This window comes from Girardinichthys multiradiatus, chromosome 22 (genome assembly GCF_021462225.1).
Source record: "Girardinichthys multiradiatus isolate DD_20200921_A chromosome 22, DD_fGirMul_XY1, whole genome shotgun sequence".
NCBI classification, from domain to species: domain Eukaryota; kingdom Metazoa; phylum Chordata; class Actinopteri; order Cyprinodontiformes; family Goodeidae; genus Girardinichthys; species Girardinichthys multiradiatus.
Genome location: NC_061814.1, coordinates 5,583,439 through 5,608,419, shown reverse-complemented (window position 1 = coordinate 5,608,419; position 24,981 = coordinate 5,583,439). Strand labels below are relative to the sequence as shown.

Genomic DNA, 24,981 nt, shown 5'->3' with positions numbered 1-24,981 from the left:
AAAGAAGCGTACCACCCAGACTGTTGCATGACCAGAGTGAAACATGGGGGTGGATCAGTGATGGTTTGGGCTGATATATCACGGCATTCCCTTGGCCCAATACTTGTGCTAGATGGGCGCGTCACTGCCAAGGACTACCGAACCATTCTTGTGGACCATGTGCATCCAATCGTTCAAACATTGTATCCTGAAGGCGGTGCCGTGTATCAGGATGACAATGCACCAATACACACAGCAAGACTGGTGAAAGATTGGTTTGATGAACATGAAAGTGAAGTTGAACATCTCCCATGGCCTGCACAGTCACCAGATCTAAATATTATTGAGCCACTTTGGGGTGTTTTGGAGGAACGAGTCAGGAAACGTTTTCCTCCACCAGTATCACGTAGTGACCTGGCCACTATCCTGCAAGAAGAATGGCTTAAAATCCCTCTGACCACTGTGCAGGACTTGTATATGTCATTCCCAAGACGAATTGATGCTGTATTGGCCGCAAAAGGAGGCCCTACACCATACTAATAAATTATTGTGGTCTAAAACCAGGTGTTTCAGTTTCATTGTCCAACCCCTGTATATATATATATATATATATATATATATACATATATATACACACGCACACAACTAACACACTGGCACACTTGAAGAGTGTTTTTTCTTTTTGAAATGTTGACCATGTCATTGAACATAATACAACTGTTTTGGATAAATAAATTGAAAAAAAGATTTTAAAAGTTAAATCTTCAAGCATTACAGGAGAACAGAAAAAAACATCTTTTTTGTTTTAAAAAAGATATATAGGCATTGAGATAAATTATAAAGTTACAAATATGAAATATGGATTTTATCATAAGGCATTTTTCCTTAGCTTAGCACTTGCTCTCACTTGGGACTGTGTTTCTACATTTTTACAAAATATAGAAACGTTTGTAAAGACGTAGGTTGTTTTTTAAGATACAAGGGGAACAATTTAGACACCAAACTATACAATATTATAACATTTTCTGAGTAAACTAAAATAATACTCTTATCTCTGGAATAATAGGACTACTCCATAATGGCTAGATATAAAGCAATGCACAAACATCAGAATAAAGTGCAAATAAAGCCCCTTTAGTTAAGAGAGAGAAACTGCAAGGTTTACAGAGAACAGGTGTGTCAAACAAGAAGGCTGTGAGAATTTAAAGAAATATACACAATACAAATATAAACAAAGAGGGCTAGAGTACTTACATCTTGACTAACCTGTAATGACACTGTGTGATAGCTGGCTGGGACACCCTCATCCTCCTCATCATCGCTGTGAGAATGTAATGGACGCTGGCTTGCTACTCGACTTCCAACCCGTCTTGTGCTGCCTCCCATGTCTCTCTCCCTACCCACTGGCTTCTTCCTCGTCCGGAACTTGGAGTCATATTTGTGGTTTTTCTTCTTGTCATGGTTCCGATAACCTGGAGAACAGATTTACCAAGGAATTTCAAACAACCTTTTGGATGAAAAACTAGACTGAGAACTAACTGTGATTAAAATTTTGGCTGATTTGTAAACTGCCAAGAAAGTTAAAATATAAATACAGTACTATAAGAATTAGTCTGAGCAGATTTAAAATACTGGTTGGATAATGAGTGTACAAGTGGGAGGGTGGAGGGGCTGCTCACTCTATTTTTGGACCAAAAGAAAAGCTGCTCTCCGCATCCCAGTTCAAAGTCTGTGCACACAACTGGCAAAGCAGTATTGGAAATGTATCCTTGGAAGTTCAAACTAATAGCCAGCTCAATCAGGCATAACTATGCTAGGCAAATGCCTTTTTCTTTTTTTTTTTTTACACTTTTGTTTTGAGGATTACAGATAAACTGACTCACATTGACAAAAAGAGAAACACCCTGAAATCTGTAGTTTGGTCAGTTGGTGAACACCAGCTTTTCTTTATAATTCCAATTTTTTGCCATCTTTCCCCTTACAAATTTGTGCCACAATCTGCTTGAAAAAGTTTATCCCAACATATGCTATTAATGAAGAAATGTTTAAATGCAACTGTTAATTCCTATTATGAACAAACTATACATAAACATTTGTTAAATATGGCCTAACATCCAGTTGCAAATTGGTGTATAAAGAAAGTGGCGCAGACATTCCAGATTTTATGTGCTCTCTTACAGCTTACATATTATTTCAATAACAAAGCAGTATCTGCTCACTGCTCCCGTAAATAGGGATCATGTACTCCAACAAATACTGTCAATTTAAAATGTATCTCCTGTGGAGATATATTATGTGTGTGCATCATTATTATTACTATGTTCATAACCAGTGTGGGAAATAAAATGTGTAACATGTGTTAGTATAAGACATTGTGTATTGTGTGGTGTGCAAAAGTATTTCTCTCAGGAGAGGTGAAGGGGAAAATTTCTGAAGAACTGCAGGAGTGTGTGAAAAATAGAGATAGTACAACTGACTGACTTACTCTCTTCTCATATCAGTAGAAAACATGGTGCAGGTGCAGGACAATGACTGTCTAAATATGGTAAGCCAGAAAAGTGTGTACGTGACTACATGTGAGAAAAAAACTGTAAACAGGGCGCTGCCCATTTTCATGTGTGTTTTAATAAAAGCAATGAGCCCAGTGAGAAGCTCAGAAGAAATCTCGGTGTGTCCTGATCACATGAGCTATCTTCTCCCTGGGCCCAGGTAATTAACTTAAATACAACGGTGTCTGAGTGTGTTATTCTAATGTGTTGTGAATTCCTCCAGGTTACGTGAATAAACGAACGCGCAGAAGGCCCCGGCAAAGGGGTACTTCAACACTCCTTATTTCCATAAACATATTCCCAACTTGAAAAAGTGGCTTTCGGTGTCACAACGTTTGCTTGTTACTAAGTTTGATAGGTTTGTTAAGGTGCATGTGCGAAACATACTGGGCTCAGTGTATAAAAAAACTGGTTAATATTTGGGAAGAGATCAGAGTAGGTTCACATTTAATTTACGAAACTAGCCAATCCAAGCATACAAACTGTTGGATGTTACAAAATCTGGCAGCCATAAATATTCATTTAACTCAATTAAAAAGCTGCTGGACCGGATTCTGTCTCACCAGCCAGCCTGAAGCACTGCGCTGATCAGCTGTCTCCAGTCTTCACAGACATTTTTAACACCTCACTGGAGACATGTCATGTGCCAGCCTGCTTCAAGTCCTCCAACATCGTGCCTGTTCCCAAGAAGCCAAGGACCACAGGGCTTAATGACTTCAGACCCGTCGCCCTGACCTCTGTGGTGATGAAGTCCTTTGAGCGCCTTGTGCTCTCACACCTAAAAGACATCACCGACCCCCTCCTGGACCCCCTGCTGTTTGCCTACAGAGCCAACAGGTCTGTAGATGATGCAGTCAACTTAGCCCTTCACTTCATCCTCCGGCACCTGGACTCCACAGGAACCTACGCCAGGATCCTGTTTGTGGATTTCAGCTCTGCCTTCAACACCATCGTCCCAGATCTGCTACAGGAGAAGCTCTCCCAGCTGAGTGTGCCCGACTCCACCTGCAGGTGGATCACTGACTTCCTGTCTGACAGGAAGCAGCGCGTGAGGCTGGGGAAGCACGTCTCTGACTCCCTGACCATCAGCACCGGTTCCCCCCAAGGCTGTGTTCTCTCTCCTCTGCTCTCCTCCCTGTACACCAACAGCTGCACCTCCAGTCACCAGTCTGTCAATCTTCCGAAGTTTGCGGACGACACCACTCTGATCGGACTCATCTCTGATGGTGACGAGTCCGCGTACAGATGGGAGGTGGACCATCTGTTGGACTGGTGCAGCCAGAACAACCTTGAGCTCAACGCTCTAAAGACAGTGGAGATGGTTGTGGACTTCAGGTAGAACCCAGCCCCACCTGCCCCCATCACCCTCTGTGAGTCCACAATTGACACTGTGGAATCTTTCCGCTTCCTGGGAACCATCATCTCCCAGGATCTCAAGTGGGAGCCAAACATCAGCTCCCTCATCAAGAAAGCCCAGCAGAGGATGTTCTTCCTGCGGCAGCTGAAGAAATTCAACCTGCCAAAGACTATGATGGTGCACTTCTACACAGCCATCATTGAGTCCATCCTCACCTCCTCCATCACCATCTGGTACGCCGCTGCTTCAGCCAAGGATAAGGGCAGGCTGCAGCGTGTCATTCGGTCTGCTGAGAAGGTGATTGGCTGCAGTCTACTGTCGCTCCAGGAACTGTACACCTCCAGGACCCTGAAGCGGGCAGGGAAGATTCTGGCTGATCCTTCCCACCCTGGTCACAGACTCTTTGAGACTCTTCCTTCTGGCAGGAGGCTGCGGTTCATCTGGACCAAAACCTCACGCCACAAGAACAGTTTTTTCCCATCTGCCACCAGCCTTGTTAACAAAGCCCGGAAACCACCTTGACATTCTCCCTTTCCCCCTCACCCCCCCTTTTTTGCTGACAGGACACCTGTAACTTGTAACTCTATGCGTTACATTAACGTTCAGCATAGACTCCTGCTTTACTTGCACTGCCATACTTGCACAATGATCACCTGCACTGTTGTATTGCTCTGACATCCAATAATGCTCTATATTTACTCTCACTCACTTAAAACTGTGCACATATATTTATATTATATTGTAGATATGTTTATACTGTTTAATTTGTATTGTATTGCACTGACTACGCCAAAACAAATTCCTTGTATGTCCAAAAACGTACTTGGCAATAAAGCTTTTCTGATTCTGATTTAGTTTTTATATATGTGTATACACTGCTAAAAAAATAAAGGGAACACTTAAACAACACAATATAACTCCAAGTAAATCAAACGTCTGTGAAATCAAACTGTCCACTTAGGAAGCACAATCTTAGGATGTGACAATCAATTTCACATCCTGTTGTGCAAATGGAATAGACAACAGGGGGAAATCTTTGGCAATTAGCAAGACACACTCAATAAAGGAGTGGTTCTGCAGGTGGGGACCACAGACCTTTTCAGTACCTTTGCTTTCTGGCTGATGTTTTGGTCACTATTGAATGTTGGTGGTGCTTTCACATTTGTGGTAGCATGAGACGGACTCTACAACCCACACAAGTGGCTCAGGTAGTGCAGCTCATCCAGGATGGCACATCAATGCGAGCTGTGGCAAGAAGGTTTGCTGTGTCTGTCAGCATAGAGTCCAGAGCCTGGAGGTGCAACCAGGAGACAGGCCAGTACACCAGGAGACGTGGATGAGGCCGTAGGAGGGCAACAACCCAGCAGCAGGACCACTACCTCCGCCTTTGTGCAAGGAGGAATAGGAGGAGCACTGCCAGAGATCTGCAAAATGACCTCCAGCAGGCCACAAATGTGCATGTGTCTGCACAAAGGGTTAGAAACCAACTCCATGAGGATGGTATGAGGGCCTGACGTCCACAAATGGGGGTTGTGCTCACAGCCCAACACCGTGCAGGATGCTTGGCATTTGCCAGAAAACACCAGGATTGGCAAATTCGCCACTGGCGCCCTGTGCTCTTCACAGATGAAAGCAGGTTCACACTGAGCACATGTGACAGACGTGACAGAGTCTGGAGACACCGTGGAGAGCGATCTGCTGCCTGCAACATCCTTCAGCATGACCGGTTTGGCAGTGGGTCAGTAATGATGTGGGGTGGCATTTCTTTCCATGTGCTCGCCAGAGATAGCCTGACTGCCATTTGGTACCGAGATAAGATCCTCAGACCCCTTGTGAGACCATATGCTGGTGCGGTTGGCCCTGGGTGCAAGACAATGCTAGACCTCATGTGGCTGGAGTGTGTCAGCAGTTCCTGCAAGATGAAGATATTGAAACTATGGACTGGCCCGCCCGTTCCCCAGACCTGAATCCGATTGAGCACATCTGGGACATCATGTCTCGCTCCATCCACCAACATCACGTTGCACCACAGACTGTTCAGGAGTTGGCGGATGCTTTAGTCCAGGTCTGGGAGGAGATCCCTCAGGAGACCATCCGCCGTCTCATCAGGAGCATGCCCAGGCGTGGTAGGGAAGTCATACAGGCACGTGGAGGCCACACACAATACTGAACCTCATTTTGACTTGCTTTAAGGACATTACATCAAAGTTGGATCAGCCTGTGGTGTGTTTTTCCACTTAAATTTTGTTTGTTACTCCAAATCCAGGACCCCCTTCAGTTTGCTTATCGCTGTGGAGTTGGAGTTGAAGATGCCATCATACATCTGCTTCAACAAACCCACTGTCATCTGGGCAAAGCCAGCAGCACTGTGATGATCACATTTTTTGATTTCTCCAGTGCATTTAACACAATTCAATCTGATTTGCTTTGTCAGAAACTCCAGAAGACCCAGGTGGAGGCCTCAACAACCTCCTGGATCAAAGACTACCTGACAAACAGACCACAGTTTGTGAGACTGAAGGGTTGTGAGTCTAACCAGGTAGTCAGCAGCACAGGAGCACCACAGGGGACTGTACTCTCACCATTCCTTTTCACTCTGTACACCTCTGACTTCTAGTACAAGACAGAATCCTGTCTTAGCCCCGGAATGATGTCAGGGGCAGTGGCAGGTGAAGCAGAGAGAAGCAGAAAGGAGAGACGTTGCTGTCTGGACTGGTAAAGTTCTAAAGTTTACCTTAAGGAGTTACAATTTTGGGCTTTCTGAGGAGGTTTTTGTTTCAGCCAAGGCAATAACGCGGACAAGGACTTTAGAGGATAAAACAGCAGACTTCTGACCGCGGTGAAGTTAGTTTTAGGTTGAATACTAGATATTCGTGCTTTATGGATTCAGTGGGTCTTCCTCCTGGTTGATCCGACATTGGTGGTCTGATTATGGGCAGCTGCTCTCTGCCTGCTTCCTCCTCCTGCAGACACTGGTTTGCTTAAGGACCAAACACGCTGTTTTATTGGGGTATTGTTTTGTATGTTTTAGGGGAAATGTTTGTGCATCTAAACAGCCAACTTCATGTGTGATCAGCAAGATTTAGTATCTAATTAAATACAGTGCCCCCTACCTGCGTGTAAATCAGAACGCTGACGTGTCCTCTTTCCTTTCTTTCAGCCTTCAGGCATGATTTATGATTTATAAATAGTAAAATTATATTTCAGTTTGACCCACTTCAGCCATTGGGTATTGTTAACCTTTTTCTGTACTACCTCATTCTAATTTCTCCTGGTTGTACATCAGGAGCAGGGTACAGAAAATACAGTAATGGAAATGCTCACGAAGCAAGCCAATTCAAGTTGAGAAGGGCCAAATCAAACCAGTGGAAAAGGGGCATTAGTCCTGGCAACGCAAACCAAACTCCTGCTCAGCTTGTACAGAGGCCGCAAGGCCCCTAATAAAGGGCCCCGCTTCCATATTCCTGGAGAGTCCCCCACAGGACACCATGAGGGACACGGTCAAATACCTTCTCCAGGTCCACAAAACACATGATAACCAGTTGGATAAACTCCCATGAACCTCCATGGACCCTGTAAAGCAGTGATCCCCAACCTTTATATTACCGCGGACCCGTCAACGTTTGGCAATTTTACTGCGACCCGGGGTGTGGGGGGTTAAACCATCATGTTGGTGTGCCCGCTGAGACTCATAAACTGGGGGGGCTAAGTTTAATTATTTCTTGTGCGCCCGGTACCAATTGATCCACGGACCGGTACCGGTCCACGGCCTGGGGAATGGAGACCACTGCTGTAGAGGGCATAGAGCTGGTCCAGTGTTCCACGGCCGTGTTACACTGCTCCTCCTGATTCTACTATTACCCGGACTCCTCTCCACCACCTTGGCAAAGGCCTTACCAGGGAGGCTGCGGAATGTGATTCCCTTGTAGTTGCAACACACCACCAACCTGGTCTGCCAGTCCAGAGGCACTGTCCTGCCACATAATGTTGAAGATGTGTGTCAGTCATGACAGCCACACATCAGAGACTTGAGGTATTCAGGGCAGATCTCATCCACCGAAGACTTGCAATCGTGGAGCTTTTTGACCCCTTGGTGACTTCAGGCTGGGTGATGAATCAGTCCAACTCCGAGCCCCCAGTCTCTGCTTCCACCAGGGAAGGCTTGACAGCACAATTGAGGAGATCCTCGAAGTACTTCTTTCACCACCCGATAATGTCCCCTGTCGAGGTCAGCAGCACCCACCCCCACTGTAAACAGTGTTGGCAAAGAACTGCTTCCCTCTCCTGATGCATTGTACAGTTTGCCAGAATCGCTTTGAGGCCAACCGGCAGTCCTTCTCCATGGTCCCACCAAACTCCTCCCAGGCCTAAGTTTCTCCTCTGCTACTGCCCAGGCCACGGCACGCTTAGCCTCACTGTACCGCTCAGCTGCCACAGGAGTACCACAAGCCAACCAGAGACAATAGGACTCCTTCTTCAGCTTGACAGCATTCCTTACTGCCGGTGTCCACCACCAGGTTTGGGTAATGCCGCCGTGACAGGCACCACAGACCTTATGGCCACAACTAAGGGCAGCAGCATTGACAATAGAGGTGGAGAACAGAGTCCACTCTCCCAGAGGTGGGAGTTAGATACATCCCTGGCTGAGGGCTCTGCCAGACATTCCCAGCAGACCCTCACTATACGCTTGGGCGTGCCAAGTCTGCCCAGTTTTCTCCTCTTCCAGCAAATCCAACTCACCACCAGGTGGTGATCAGTGGACCACTCAGGCCCTCTCTTCACCCGGTTGTCCAAGGCATGTGGGTAAAGGTCCGAAGACACAACAACAAAGTTGATCATTGAACTCCTGCCTAGAGTGTTGTGGTGCCAAGTGCACTGATACACACCCTAATGTTTGAACATGGTGTTCATTATGGACAATCCATGACTGGCACAAAAGTCCAATAACAAAACCACTCCGGTTCAGATCGGGGAAACCATTCCGCCCAATCCCCCAGCAGAATGATGGAATCCCCAAGAGGGGCACTGTCCAGCACCCCCGACAGGGACGCCAAGAAGGCTGGGTACTCCGCACCGCTGCTCTGCCTGTAGGCTGAAACCAAAAGGATCTCTCCTAACATAAAGTCACACCAAAGCAGTAATGCAAATAACCCTAAAATTACAGCAAACCTTTTTAAAACATGAGTTTATTACATGTTGATATGATGTCCTGGCCATTGATTTGATAGCAGTAGCATTGTGCCTCCTGCTTATGTTAGTGCTGTGTGTTCCTTTTTAGCTCCTTGAAGACATAAGCATACTGCGTGTTTAGAACAGTATTATTGCATAAACAGTTTTGCATTGTTTTTGCCGCTTTTGTCCTGTTTCGGCCATCAAACTACAAATATACTTGAATGTTTTGATGGTATGCACAGGGGAAACTACAGGAGCACAACTTGCATAGCCCTTAATGGTGATTTACAAAACATTTAGCTGGATGGTCTTGCTTTTCTGTTTAAATGGTCACCAACGCATCAGATTTATTTGAATGCCATCATGTAACAAAATGTCTGATTACACTCAGCAAAACAGCCAAGACAATATGATGAATTGTTCCTCTGTTTATAGTGTCAATATGGTAAACCTTCACATCCAGCTTTAAAGCAGTCTGAACTTCAAGTTAATTATAACACAACTGGGTGCGATGCGTGTTCAGGCTGGAGACAGTAATTTTTCTCTGACATTGAATTTAATTTTATGCAGAAGTCATTCTTAGTGTGTCGGTGTGATGAAATGCTGAAAAATAATATTGCTACTACTCCTACCAATAGGAATGGTAACATTAAAGCTGAAGGCAAGGTGATGGATTTTCACACAAATACCCTTGACGAATATTAAATATGTTTAAGGTGGCAAGTGTTTTATTTTGAGGTTAAAATTGAAATTAAAATTGAGTTAGAGTCCAGTTCTTGTTCTCCTTAGCACGGGTAACACACACTTGTCCGCGTAAAGGATTTGTTTTTGCGTAGTAGCTCTTGATGCACTCACTTGCCTCAGTTCACTTCTTGTGAACTCCCCTAAGTACTTCAATGTATTTTGCTTGACAATCCTCTCAGGACTACGGTTATCCCTGTTGCCCCTTTTTCTACCACACTTTTTCCTTCCACTCAGCACTCTGAATGGCCAGGTTCTTTGCCAATGACCTTTTGTGGCTTACCCTCATTGTTGAGGGTGTCAATAACTTCTGGACATCTATTCAGTCAGCCGTTGTCCCCATGATTGTGTAGCCTCCTGACCCAGACTGAGAGACCATTTAGGGGTTCAGAAAACATTGGCAGGGTGTGACACCATAAGATTCAAATATTTTACTTTTCACAATATTCCAATTTTCTGAAACTGAATTTTGTGTCATTTGTAAGCCATAATCATTCAAATTACACTAAATAAAGGCTTGAAATATTTCGCTCCATGTGTAATAAATCTATATATGAGTTTCATATTCTGAAATGAGAGACAGAAATACTTTTTGAGACTATAACTGTATTAAAGTCTTGGGGTCCTATATCTCATTTTGCACTAGCATGGACTATTAATTATCAGACAATACACTCACAACCACATTAAAACATTGCAAAATGACCATGCACCCATTTTTCTGCAGAACACATTGTAAGCTATGTCCAAAAGAGGTAGAAAGTAATTAACGACTCTTGAAGAAACATGCAGACTGCTAAATGACGCCGCAAGCATTTTGGAGATAAGCGTTTTTTCAGACAACCTTTGACAAAACATTGCCCAAATGTGAGTTTGTACACAATACAATATAAAAACACTATCCAACTGCACATACCAAAGCTTGGGTCTGTATGCATTAAAATCATTCAGAAGATTATTTTAGTATTTGAATATAGAAACATTAATCTGACTTCAAATTTATGTAAAGGGTGGTATGCATTCCTGGCTTGAGAATCAATTTTTCAAGGTAAACAGGATTTTTAATCTGATATTTGGAGTTATATTGTCGAATCAGTTTTTGCTATTGTGATCACACATCCCGGGGATAGAGTCCCAGACATCTCACCTGCTAAGCAAGGAGAGGACCTCTCTTCAAAGAGGACATCTACTCAAAGACATAAGATCTACCAGATCCACCGTCTTGTAGCTCATTCCTCTGTTGTAATCTCAGTACCCACGTAGTTACAAGACCAGACTGCTCACATGGTAACAACAACCATTTGGAAAATGCTAGGATGTTTTCTTGTTCTTGTTTCACCCCTAGACACAGACATTAACTCACACACTAACATGCTTACATTAATGATCAGTTGCAACAGAATATTAAGTAAATAGAATGGTAATTAGTAGTCAACAGTGTTTAAGTTTAGTACCATAGAACTTCAATCCTGTTACCTAACTGGAATAAATTCTATTGTACCTGTAAAAGTGGTGTGTCAAAATTTCTGTTTGCATTTTAGCGGCTGGCTGTGAAGCCTCTGAATTTATGGCTTCAAGTGTCTGGGCTGACAACAAGCTGACATGATTTTTCCTTTTATATTATTTGTGAAACCAGACTAATAAAACCAATAAAATAGGTTGGTAGAAACCAGAGCATTTTAGGGAACGAACCCCAGACTGTTACACAACAATGTTAGTGAGCATTTCTGACAACCCCTCTAGAGTATTCCATGGTTTTACCTCCATTGAGGCTGGCCTCCACAAACACACGTATGGTTCGAACACAAAGCTCAAAGTTGTCAGGGGTGACATGGGCAGCATCGCGGACAATGAAAGAGAGTGTTTCCACACACTTGATGAGAGACTTGGTGTCATGCTGGCCGAGGTCCTGACCCAATGTCAGACTGTATTGGTTCACCAATGGGTGATTCAGCTGAGCTTTGGAGCTTGCTTGGGTGGGCTTACTTGTCTCCAAATCATCTTTTCCAACCTAGTGAGTGAAAAAGAAAGATATTACAACATTTACAGTTTTGTTCATACTTTAGTAAGAAATTATGTTCTTTTCATCTGCATTATATTCTTCAAAAGGATTGGATAAATTGATATTTAAGAAGGGCCTTAAATGTACCTTCAAACTGAAAACATATCCTCTTGGATTTTTAGTTTTGCTTTTAACCTAAATTCCTTACTGAAGATAAAGTACTAAGAAAAGAAAAAGAGACCTCAAGCCATTGAGGTGTGATGTTAAATCATCCAACAAGATATATCTGTATGACCTCCTTCTGCAGGAAATCTTAATTTTAGCTGCTTTTAGGTTAAAAATCATATTTATGATTTGAGTGTAATAGCAGACAACCAAATGCACTATGTCTTTATTAAGTTTATATCAGTTGAGTTTAATGAAAAAATTCCAAAACTCTTTTTGTGAAATTGACAGAAATATTTTTGGCTTTCCAGAAATTGAGCTATAGATTGTTTCATCTCCGTAGCCAAACACTGTAGATGTTGAACACATTGGAAACTAGAGTGTTATTAGTGAAACTATGCGAGAGCAATTCAATGGTTCACATATTTGTTTTTACCAGATGTAACAGATATTCATTTACTACCTTGAAAACAGTGCATCAGTGTAAACTACTTAGTTAGATATATATTAGTTGTTAATTTCCAAGTGTGTGAACTTACCATGAGCCATCCACTGCTTGATTCATCCACATCAGTAGTGGAGCGTGGTATCCTGGTCTTACTGTGCTCTGTATAAACCTCTGAGTCAGATGTGTAGCCACGGTCTAATGTCACTTCACTGGAATGATGGGATGACAGCTCGCTGTCTGACTGTGCACCTGCAGGCATGAGGAAAATAAATGGACTCTTCTACAACAGGCTGTTTGTAAAAAGTTTTAACAACACAATTTGAACAATGCAAGCATCAGAGCATCATCTGAGCTTCTTATAAGATGGAGGGAACAGCAAACAAAATGGAGTATCTTCATTTATTAACTTTTTCCAATGTTTGGGTTCAGTGCATATTTATAGAGAAAGGCCTCCTGTCATGACAGTTATTCACATTAAGAACAGAGCTGACTTTACACTTGTAAAAGCACATTTAATTCAGCCAATTTGTCCAGCTTTTCTGTTAAGATCTGCAACATTGAGACCTACGTAATACAGCTGCACTGTTTATGTTCTATATATGCTTTAAAAGAATGATATGGACTTAAACAAATTAACTGTCAGGAAATACTAAACCTGTTTCATTGTCAGCAGTAGAGGAGGTGAGTTGGAAGGAAGCATGAGGTCTAACTCCCGCTCCAATGCACTCCAGCAGGGAGAAGAGTGTGTACCAGTCATCTGTACAGTGGATGTTAGCTGCATTTGTCTTCAGCAGCTCATGAAGGCCATAAGCAATTTCCCTACTGATGCGGGACAATACATGTGGCTTCATTATGAGTAGCAGGCGTAGAGAGAGAAGGACCTGTGGATGAACAGGAAGAGTGATAATGCTATGATTCATGTGGAATCTTTAAATGTTAAAAGTGTTCCTTCTGCAATTATGACAAGCAGAAAAATAAAATGCTTACACATAAATAGGCAGCATCAGCAGAGCATGTCTTAATTATTATGGCAACTTGCTTCATACCACATTTAGCACCATTACCTAACAAATACATCTCTACAAGAGGGACAGTAGCTACGAGCTTAACTGTTTAATGAATAGCTATCAATGCTGCAGCACAACAAACATTGTCAAAATAATCTCAAATCTCGAAGTTTCTTATAATTTCATTCTCATTTTAACAAGCAAGACTAAAGCCTGTGTTCAAAATATACAACATAGCTGATGGCTAATCTTCTGTTTTGATGTCCAATAAAATGTTGACATATACATATTTCTATACCACCTTTTATTCTGCCCACTGGTCCAAGTACACTTCAAGCTGTGTTTTTTGTGTTTTACCTTTGCCAATGATATTTGTTGTTTACTTGTTAGAAATGATTTCATTCATTCAAAACCTGCAGCAATAGCCTCTGCTCACTTTCTTATAAAATGAATCTCTGCTCTGTATCAATTGTAAGTTATGAACAACACATTTAGAGAAAATAGGAATCTTGACAGAAGATGGGCTTTTGTATGTTGGTGACACCTTTACCGTAAGTCGGTAAAATAGTCTGACATGGTTACTTCAGACATGTTTATTATTTGTTGTTTGCTTCTGTACCTGAGAGCTGATCTCTTCTCTGCGTAGCAGGCGAATTGCAAGACGAAGAAGACCCACCACAGCTCTCTCCACCAGGAAGCAGCTCTCAGTGGCATGAACACATAGGTGATAGAGATGGTCCCGGACTGTTTGCCAAACACACGACACACGATCCCTTTAAATGCAAAAACAAATTCAATTAAAACTGCTAAAAACATTTAATAAAAGTACTACTGCATTTCAGATCAGTTTGCTCACACCTATTCTCCAGAACAATGCGCAGCAGCATCTCCAAACAGAAGGCAGCATCCTCTTCATCATAGGTCTCTTCATCAGGGCTCACAGATATCAGTGCCTTGTGAGGACAAATGGACAGGAGGGATTTTTTTTAAATGACACATTTATCAAAACTGGCCAACAAGGAGCTCCTGTTAAAGAATTGTGCAGAAAAAAGGCTTGACTGGAAATACAAGACACCCAGGTAGAAAGATGAAAAACCTTCATAAGATCCTGCAGAGACTCCAGCTGGAGGAATTTACTCTCAGTTATCAACTTCTCTGGGTCACATTGCTAAAAGAAAATAAAAGATAATGGGTGATAAGCAACCACATTTTCTGGTTATCAGCCATAACAGCAATAATTATATCAAAACGGGCCCAAATTTTCATATCGGTGCATCCCTAGATCATATCTAAAAAATACTGTAGGAAAAAAAAGTCACCAGACAGAGAGTATTATTCAACTCATATTGACTTCTAAGAAGTTGGATGGAATTAACATGTGTTGCTTTAGAATTCTTAGTGATGAAAAAATACAATGACTACTTAACCAGCAGACATTTTTACATAGATGTAAACATCATGATGTGTGATAAGTACCTTAATGCAGAGGATGGCAGCTTGTTTGGCTTCCTGATTTTCTGTGGATGGCCCTCTGAGTCCTGACTGCTCAGCTCCACTTGGTGTCAGCCAGTTGATAAAGCTCAAGACTGCTGATTCACCACTTTTATGGAATCGATGAGAGAAACTCTTGTTTTTGTCATGTTCTAGTCATGTATTATTGTTTTGTAATTAAAACGTATTAAACAAAAGTAGCAGCATAGCATCACTCTTGACAGTTAACAAATTTCAGACATACACAAGCAAACATACACATACATATTATATATATATATATATATATACATATATATATATATATACAGTTCAGACCAAAAGTTTGGATACACCTTCTCATTCAAAGAGTTTTTTTTATTTTCATGACTATGAATATTGTAGCTTCACACTGAAGGCATCAAAACTATGAATTAATACATTTGGAATTATATACTGAACAAAAAAATGTGAAACAACTGAAAATATGTCTTATATTCTAGGTTCTAAAAAGTAGCCACCTTTTGCTTTGATTACTGCTACGCATACTCTTGGCATTCTGTTGATGAACTTCAAGAGGTAGTCACCTGAAATGGTTTTCCAACAGTCTTGAATGAGTTCCCAGAGATGCTTAGCACTTGTTGGCCCTTTTGCCTTCACTCTGCGGTCCAGCTCACCCCAAACCATCTCGATTGGGTTCAGGTCTGGTGACTGTGGAGGCCAGGTCATCTGGCGCAGCACCCCATCACTTTCCTTCTTGGTCAAATAGCCCTTACACAGCCTGGAGGTGTGTTTGTGGTCATTGTCCTGTTGGAAAATAAATGATGGTCCAACTAAACGCAAAGCGGATGGAGCAGCATACCGCTGAAAGATGCTGTGGTAGCCATGCTGGTTCAGTATGCCTTCAATTTTGAATAAATCCCCAACACTGTCACCAGCAAAGCACCCCCACACCATCACACCTCCTCCTCCATGCTTCACGGTGGGAACCAGGCATGTAGAGTCCATCCGTTCACCTCTTCTGCGCCGCACAAAGACACGGTTGTTGGAACCAAAGATCTCAAACTTGGACTCATCAGACCAAAGCACAGATTTCCACTGGTCTAATGTCCATTCCTTGTGTTCTTTATCCCAAAAAAGTCTCTTCTGCTTGTTGCCTGTCCTCAACAGTGGTTCCTAGCAGCTATTTTACCATGAAGGCCTGATTCACACAGTCTCCTCTTAATAGTGGTTCTAGAGATGTGTCTGCTGCTAGAACTCTGTGTGGCATTGACCTGTTCTCTAATCTGAGCAGCTGTTAACCTGCGATTTCTGAGGCTGGTGACTCGGATGAACTTATCATCCGCAGCAGATGTGACTCTTGGTCTTCCTTTCCTGGGGCGGTCCTCATGCGAGCCAGTTTCTTTGTAGCGCTTGATGGTTTTTGCGACTGCACTTGGGGACACTTTCAAAGTTTTCCCAATTGTTCGGACTGACTGACCTTCATTTATTAAAGTAATGATGGGCACTCGTTTTTCTTTACTTAGCTGCTTTTTTCTTGCCATAATACAAATTCTAACAGTCTATTCAGTAGGACTATCAGCTGTGTACTGTATCCACCTCCTGCACAACACAACTGATGGTCCCAACCCCATTTATAAGGCTTGAAATCCCACTTATTAAACCTGACAGGGCACACCTGTGAAGTGAAAACCATTTCAGGTGACTACCTCTTGAAGTTCATCAACAGAATGCCAAGAGTGTGCGGAGCAGTAATCAAAACAAAACGTGGCTACTTTGAAGAACCTAGAATATAAGACATATTTTCAGTTGTTTCACACTTTTTTGTTCAGTATATAATTTCACATGTGTTAATTCATAGTTTTGATGCCTTTAGTGTGAAGCTACAATATTCATAGTCATGAAAATAGAGAAAACTCTTTGAATGAGAAGGTGTGTCCAAACTTTTGGTCTGTACTGTACATATATATATACACATACATATATATATATATATATATATATATATATATATATATATATATATACATATATACACACACAGAGCTATCCTGGATGAGTTTACCGATTTGAAGGCATCTCCTCTCTCTGAAGAGAAATTTTTCCATTAGGCTCCACAAAGTCCTCCATCTGAGGAAACATTACTGAGTTTCAGCACTGAACAGTAGGTGGCAGCAGAGTATGTAAAACAACATTTCATTTTTTTTATTCTTTATCAGATTTAAACTATAAATGAGACAGAGATGGGATGGTACAAGTTTTAGAGTTTACAGATGAAGTCCTAACCTCAACCATGACCTTTGGTAGAAGCTGGGCTCTGAAGAGCTGCAGCATGGATTCCATGATGTTCTTCCAGCCCTCCCTTAGAATGTTACCATGGCAATGAGCCAAATCAAACACAGTTTTGGCAGCGGTCTGTGCCTTAGTGTTGCTACCGAACACTGTAGGAAGGTTTTCCACGGACTGCCAGGGGAGAACACACTCAGATAGAGTAACTGTATTTACAATTAATCCTCTAAGGAATTCTGGCTGTTTAGAGGCATTTATTGTATAAACTTAGAAAGTTTATACAATAAATGAATAAAATACAATTATTGTCTCTGTTTAATGTCTCTTAGTCAGGTTTTCTGCAACTGGATGGTTGTTTTAGCCAAGAAGTTCTGAATTAATTCTAGTGGAACATGGACATAATGAGGTGCTGAGCATAATGCATCCAAACACAAATCAGAAATGGTTTCGGAAAGGATAAAGCAAGATAATAACAACATTCCGGAAAGCTTCCTTCACTTTAGATAATAAAAATGTGAACCATTACTACAGTAAACTGAAACATCATAGTCGTATTTAACTTGCAGTCCTTTTATCATTTACTCATTTGTCTTTTCTTTCTTTACCTACTGACCTTAAGCAGGGGAAGCTAAAGGGTCACATTTTATGGGGTTGAAAATACTGTGATCAGCCATAGTGGATGGTGACCACTGGCATCAATGTCAACAGTAAGAAGAAAATTAGATTTCAGCAACAGCAGGATACTGTGGTTTCCTCTAACAGTAACTCACCTCACTGGTCAATGTTGTAAACTTGCAGAGGGAGATAATTAAGTTGTCAAAAACATCACTGCAGCCATAGTGAGCGGCTATCATTGCACATTTTCTGCAAAGACAGAAATCTAAATTATTGTACATGCTAAATCAGCCAACAGATCCAAAACTACACTGTCTGTCCAAAAAAAAAGTCGCCACCTGGATTTAACTAAGCAAACAGGTACAAGCCTCCCATTGGATAATTACTGGATGGGTGATAATGTTTCAGCTGGCAACAAGTTATATAACCCCAACTGGTGCAATGAGTGGCTTCTCATTTCTCAAACAACCATGTCGAAAGACACATCCCGTGGTCGTGGAAAAGATGTCAGTCTGTTTCAGAAGGGTCAAATCATTGGAATGCATGAAGCAGAGAAAACATCGAAGGAGATTGCAGAAACTACCAAAATTGGGTTTGGAACTGTCAATTCAATTCAATAATACTTTATTAATCCCAAAGGGAAATCAAATGTTGTTGTAGCTCATATTATGAAGGTTTCTTCAAAGAGCCGTTGTAGATGCTGATGGCTGTGGGCAGGAAGGATCTCCTGTAGCGCTCCGTCTTACAGCAGATCTGAAGAAGCCTCTGACTGAAGAAACTCTGTTGTTGTACAACAGTCTCATGAAGAGGATGCTCAGGGTTCTCCATAATGTTCTTCATTTTATGAAGAATCCTTCTTTGCACAATGATCTCCAGAGGTTCCAGAGGAATCCCCAGAACTGATGCTGCTTCCCCAGCAGATGATGGCAGAAGAGATCACACTCTCCACCACAGACTTATAGAAGATATGCAGCATCTTGCTGCAAACACCAACGCTTCATTAAAAACTGGAAGGATAGTGGGGACCCATCGTCTTTTAGGAAGAAATGTGTCCGGAATAAAATCCTGAATGATCACGATCGGAGATCACTTGAACGTTTGGTGAAATCAAATCGAAGAAAAACCACAGTAGAACTCTGGGCTATGTTTGATAGTGAAAGTAAGAGCAATTCAACACGCAAAATGCAAAGGGAACTCAAGGGACTGGGACTGAAAGCTGTGTAGCCTTAAGGAAACCACTAATCAGTGAGGCTAACTGGAAAAAAAGGCTTCAATTTGCTAGGGAGCATAAAGATTGGATTCCGGAGCAATGGAAGAAGGTCATATGGTCTGATGAGTCCAGATTCACCCTGTTCCAGAGTGATGGGTGCATCAGGGTAAGAGAGCCAGGTGAAGTGATGCACCCATCATGCCTAGTGCCTACTGTACAAGCCTGTGGGGGCAGTGCTATGATCTGAGGTTGCTGCAGGTGGTCAGGTCTGGGTTCAGCAACAGTATGTGTTCAAAGAATGAGCTGACTACCTGAATATACTGAATGACCAGGTTTATCCATCAATGGATTTTTTCTTCTCTGATGGCACGGCATATTCCAAGATGACTATGCCAGGATTCATCGGGCTCGAACTGTGAAAGAGTGGTTCAGGGAGCATGAGACATCATTCTCACACATGGATTGGCCACCACAGAGTCCAGACCTTAACCCCATTGAAAATCTTTGGGATGTGTGGGAGAAGGCTTTGCACACCGGTCACACTCTACCACCATCAATGCAAGATCTTGGTGAAAAATGAATGCAAAACTGGGTGGAAATAAATCTTGTGGCATTGCAGAAGGTTATCGAAACAATGCCACAGTGAATGCGTGCTGTAATCAAAGCTAAAGGCGGTCCAACGAAATATTAGAATGTGTGGCCCTTTTGTTTTGGTGGCGACTTTTTTTTGGCCAGGCAGGATATATTATTCTTGACACTATTATTTTTTCACACTATTAATTTGGATAAAACATAAATTTTGTTCCCCACTGAGCTCACTGTAAATATAAAATGAGATTTATCAGAAACACAAAAAACATTACCAACAAGTGAAGATTTTCTTCCAGAGAATAAATACTAGGCTAACAACCGACTGTTGAGATGGGGATTTTTGGATCGTCATTAGTAAGTCCCTGTTTCATCACCTTACTATCTGACAGTTCTAAACTCATGTACCTGAACCCAGTGATGGCCTTCTGGATGATGTTTTCATCAAGGCTCTTGTCAAAGACATAAGACAAAGCAGCGATGGTAGGACCCCAAGTCATGGTGAACAAGTCGTAGTCATAGCTGCCTGGTGGTAGGTGGAGAAAAATCCCCTCAGGAGTTGCACCACGGTGTAGCAACACGCTCCATACATAGTTCTCCTTTACTAAACCAGTTTGCTCATCTGGCATCACAATCTCTTCGCTCCTAAGCATTAAAATATCAGTGAAAGAGGGTCAGAAATTGACTAAGGAAACACAAAATAAAAACTAATGCAACCTAAAACGTCTACTGAAAAGAAGCTAATTTAAATTAATAAAAGTCTAGATAAGGAAAAATACAAATAATTATTATTTGCACAACATAATGGAGCAACACAAGTTAAACAGTTAGCACTTGAATGAAATTATCATACGATTAATGTATTTGTACAAAAAACATGCTGCTCATCCATGAGGGGGTATTGAGGAGTGGAATATTCATCTTCAAATACTTTGCATTAATGTGTAAAGTGGGAGCTTGCTATATGTAAATTAGTAGAAGAATGTAACAAATGGATCCCAACAGAGATAACAGCAGAGATGTATTTTGCTGCCATATTGCGGTCAGAGTTATGCCCTTTTATGACCAATTTAGCTATGTTTCATTATAAATACGTCATTTATATTTATATATTCAAATTAACAACTCAACGTAATATAGAATCGGTTTAACAGCAAAACCACATATTAAGGTGTTAACTTACAATCAATGTCCTGATAGATGCATGCTTTAAAACTAACCATCATTGAAATTATATTGATAGAGCTTAACCACCACTAGGTGTTTTAAAAATGTATCAATGTCATTTATGGCCGTTGTTCTATACATCTCATATGTGCAGTGCAGGGTCCAGTAAATTTGTAATGAAGGCACCAGAAACACTGCAGTCCATTGACTAGACCCTGGTGTATTTTTGCCCTTTACTAGTGATGTTGATGGTAGGCTGTTAGATTGATAAAAACATTGCAAGAAGTACAAGTCCTTCTCAAAATATTAGCATGTTGTGATAAAGTTCATTATTTTCCATAATGTCATGAGGGAAATTTAACATTCATATATTTTAGATTCATTGCACACTAACTGAAATATTTCAGGTCTTTTATTGTCTTAATACGGATGATTTTGGCATACAGCTCATGAAAACCCAAAATTCCTATCTCACAAAATTAGCATATCATTAAAAGGGTCTCTAAACGAGCTATGAACCTAATCATCTGAAAAGTCTGTGGGAAGGAAAAAGTGTGGCAAAAAACGCTGCACAACAAGAAGAGGTGACCGGACCCTGAGGAAGATTGTGGAGAAGGGCCGATTCCAGACCTTGGGGGACCTGCGGAAGCAGTGGACTGAGTGTGGAGTAGAAACATCCAGAGCCACCGTGCACAGGCGTGTGCAGGAAATGGGCTACAGGTGCCACATTCCCCAGGTCAAGCCACTTTTGAACCAGAAACAGCGGCGGAAGCGCCTGACCTGGGCTACAGAGAAGCAGCACTGGACTGTTGCTCAGTGGTACAAAGTACTTTTTTCGGATGAAAGCAAATTCTGCATGTCATTCAGAAATCAAGGTGCCAGAGTCTGGAGGAAGACTGGGGAGAAGGAAATGCCAAAATGCCAGAAGTCCAGTGTCAAGTACCCACAGTCAGTGATGGTCTGGGGTGCCGTGTCAGCTGCTGGTGTTGGTCCACTGTGTTTTATCAAGGGCAGGGTCAATGCAGCTAGCTATCAGGAGATTTTGGAGCACTTCATGCACTTCATCTGCTGAAAAGCTTTATGGAGATGAAGATTTCATTTTTCAGCACGACCTGGCACCTGCTCACAGTGCCAAAACCACTGGTAAATGATTTACTGACCATGGTATCACTGTGCTCAATTGGCCTGCCAACTCTCCTGACCTGAACCCCATAGAGAATCTGTGGGATATTGTGAAGAGAACGTTGAGAGACTCAAGACCCAACACTCTGGATGAGCTAAAGGCCGCTATCGAAGCATCCTGGGCCTCCATAAGACCTCAGCAGTGCCACAGGCTGATTGCCTCCATGCCACGCCGCATTGAAGCAGTCATTTCTGCAAAAGGATTCCCGACCAAGTATTGAGTGCATAACTGTACATGATTATTTGAAGGTTGACGTTTTTTGTATTAAAAACACTTTTTTTTATTGGTCGGATGAAATATGCTAATTTTGTGAGATAGGAATTTTGGGTTTTCATGAGCTGTATGCCACAATCATCCGTATTAAGACAATAAAATACCTGAAATATTTCAGTTAGTGTGCAATGAATCTAAAATATATGAATGTTAAATTTTCATCATGACATTGTGGAAAATAATTAACTTCATCACAATATGCTAATATTTTGAGAAGGACCTGTATGCTTAGTGATAAATAAGGATATGCTGATTCCAAGACCCAAGACTGAAGCCATCATTCAAACTTGCATATCAACATAAACACGGTCAACAGTCCTGTGTTCCAACTGCAGTTTGTTCACACCTAGCACTGTTGAGGCCTACATGTACTCAGCAAGAACAAAGAGACATGTTCTCTTTCCCAGGGCCACAAGAACAAAATGACTTCATTCTGGTCTTGCAGCTTGTTCTTGGTACTTGATCTGGGCAGAACTTTTTCTTGTGTTGTGTCTGACAACTATCAGTGCTGCGGTGAGAGGGGCCTTTGAGGATTTTCTAGGAGTTTACTTTGTTCTTATGTTAAAGTTAGCACTTTAGTTCCTGTGAAGTTATGAAATGTTCTGTCCAGAAAGAACTTTGTTCTTGTTGGTGCCACCTGGAGTAAAAGATCAAATTTCTCTGTTCCTGTGGAGGTTGTAATGGGCTTTAGTCCAGTGTGAACAGTGAGCCCTTCGTGTTCGGACAGCGCTAAATAATGGTGTAAACGTACTTAAGAAACATTGAGGATAGTTTCCCCTGAGACCTCCTTCAGAGGTGGCTATCTGAATACATTCCATCCTGGACACAGACTCCTGCTTCAAGTAGCGGTTTTAAAAAAATGAGTGAATTATCATTGTTAACATTATTGTTAGGCTGGTCTACTTACAATCAGATCAGCCATGCTAATATCAGGTGAATATTAGGTCTGTAGAGGGCCTTACTGTCTTGGAAAACATTATTTTTTGTAAATCTATGCAAGTGATAACATCAGCAAGGCAACAGGTTTGTATTTAGAGTACTATTATCCTTAGCTGACATGTCATAGACTAAGCAGACAGTAACATTAGGCTAAGGTAAGAAGGCTGAAAGCTGAAGATAACAACGATTTGTTAAGCCTTATTCAAGACTAATTAGAGTAGGAGAGCTCTGTTTTGTCCTAGTTTCTTACTTGATGGCATTGTAGATGTCCTCCAGCATGTCCTGGTCAAAGTCCTTGCTTCCATTCACACCCTTGAGATTTTTCTTGAATTGCTGTTGGGAAAAACAAGATCAAGAAAACAAGAAAAGCTAAGTAATGCGGCAGAATACTTAGGCTTTATTTCCTGAGACAAGCCTAACTTTAACTTTATGTGTTTCTACAGACAAGCATATCTCAGACAAAGAAGCATTCTGGCCCTTTGCTAAATCAAACCAACATTTGAAGAGCCAAAGGTGGAAACACTTCTCTGTCACTTAACATGCTTAAGTTCCATGGTTAGGAAAACAAGGCTTAAACCAAATAGGTTTCTGTAAATAAACATAACCACCTAGTGATGACTGATAGCCTCAAGCCTCAGTTCCACATTCATTCATTTGGAATGGTATGTGATAGCTGGGGGCCTGAAGAGAGAAAATAACAGCTACTCTGCAGAGTCACAGAGAAATAAACAAGGGACAGAGAGCACTAAAGGATGCTGGGTATCAAACCTTTTAAGTTAAATGTTCCTTTGAGGAACACACCACCTTAAAACACGCATCCTCGCTCATCAATTCCAGATCTAGGATCACCTGCTAGCATCAATGTATCGAACCACAAACATCAGAAAACAGACCTCACCTTTACCTTATTTAACACAGCTCAAAGACAAAATCTGATGCATTTATTAATAATAATGCCACTGGCCGCAGATGCTGTGGTGCATGTTATGCACAGCAAACAGACAGTGAGACAATGTGCCCTGCAAAGGGGCCATTTCACTACACAACACATGCACACATAAGAGGCCGAGAAAGCCAAAAAGGGAAATCTGCCTGCTGTTGTTTGTCAGTGAAAGCAGCCCACCCAAAAACTGTTCACCAGAGACTATGTTTAGTCTTCAGCAGATGTCAATCAAAGACAGAAAAAACAAGAACAGCAGAAAAACAGACATCAAGCCCACCCCATTCTCTGCTCTGTTTAAGAACAGTTCCCCTCCAAAAGGACCACCACTTGCTGTAACTGTTGGCAGGGAGGTTCTGACCTGCCAAACTGAATTTGGGCAAATGCTAGCATAGACAGAGGAATGTCACACCATGAAACCGTGGCCATAAAGACGTAGGTATGAACCAGAGCGTGGGTTTTGCAAGCATTTCAAACAGAGTTAGTTTCACAGTGACTGGAGAGTAACTTACCTCCACAGTCATGGGGATGTTCTGCTTTCGGACATTGTTGTTATGCTGATCCGTGTTTAGCATTATCACAGCATAGGCCAAAGCAAAGCCTGCATCATTATTCATGAAAGGAGAGCCATTGACCTTCTGCAAATATACATACAAACAAAGCATTAAAACACTTTACACAAACCTGCATATTTCTTAGGAAAAATGTACAGGTGTCTTTGGCCTTCTCTGGTGTTGAGCATGTTCAACTCCACCTAGAATGATTGTTATTCAGAGTAATGTAGTCCTCAAAAATAAGTGTAAAATCGTTACCATTAATTTATTTAATTTCAAACTATTTCATTATGGCCAATCAGACGTTAGACATGACATGCACAATGGATAAAA

The 24,981-nt window shown here is 41.7% G+C and overlaps 1 protein-coding gene across 1 annotated transcript in view; it reads right to left on the bottom strand.

Moving 5' to 3' along the window:
- Window positions 1–24,981, bottom strand: part of gbf1 (golgi brefeldin A resistant guanine nucleotide exchange factor 1) — a 118,542-nt gene that overhangs the window by 16,546 nt on the left and 77,015 nt on the right. The window contains exons 20-33 of the mRNA XM_047351973.1: window positions 24,607–24,732; window positions 23,405–23,487; window positions 20,001–20,237; window positions 17,950–18,043; window positions 17,177–17,353; window positions 16,956–17,020; window positions 14,897–15,020; window positions 14,517–14,588; window positions 14,279–14,373; window positions 14,040–14,193; window positions 13,069–13,294; window positions 12,505–12,662; window positions 11,560–11,809; window positions 1,246–1,451 (exon numbers count right to left, since the gene is read on the bottom strand). Coding sequence (XP_047207929.1) covers window positions 1,246–1,451; window positions 11,560–11,809; window positions 12,505–12,662; window positions 13,069–13,294; window positions 14,040–14,193; window positions 14,279–14,373; window positions 14,517–14,588; window positions 14,897–15,020; window positions 16,956–17,020; window positions 17,177–17,353; window positions 17,950–18,043; window positions 20,001–20,237; window positions 23,405–23,487; window positions 24,607–24,732 — 2,067 coding nt within the window. The remainder of the gene's footprint in view (window positions 1–1,245; window positions 1,452–11,559; window positions 11,810–12,504; window positions 12,663–13,068; window positions 13,295–14,039; window positions 14,194–14,278; window positions 14,374–14,516; window positions 14,589–14,896; window positions 15,021–16,955; window positions 17,021–17,176; window positions 17,354–17,949; window positions 18,044–20,000; window positions 20,238–23,404; window positions 23,488–24,606; window positions 24,733–24,981) is intronic.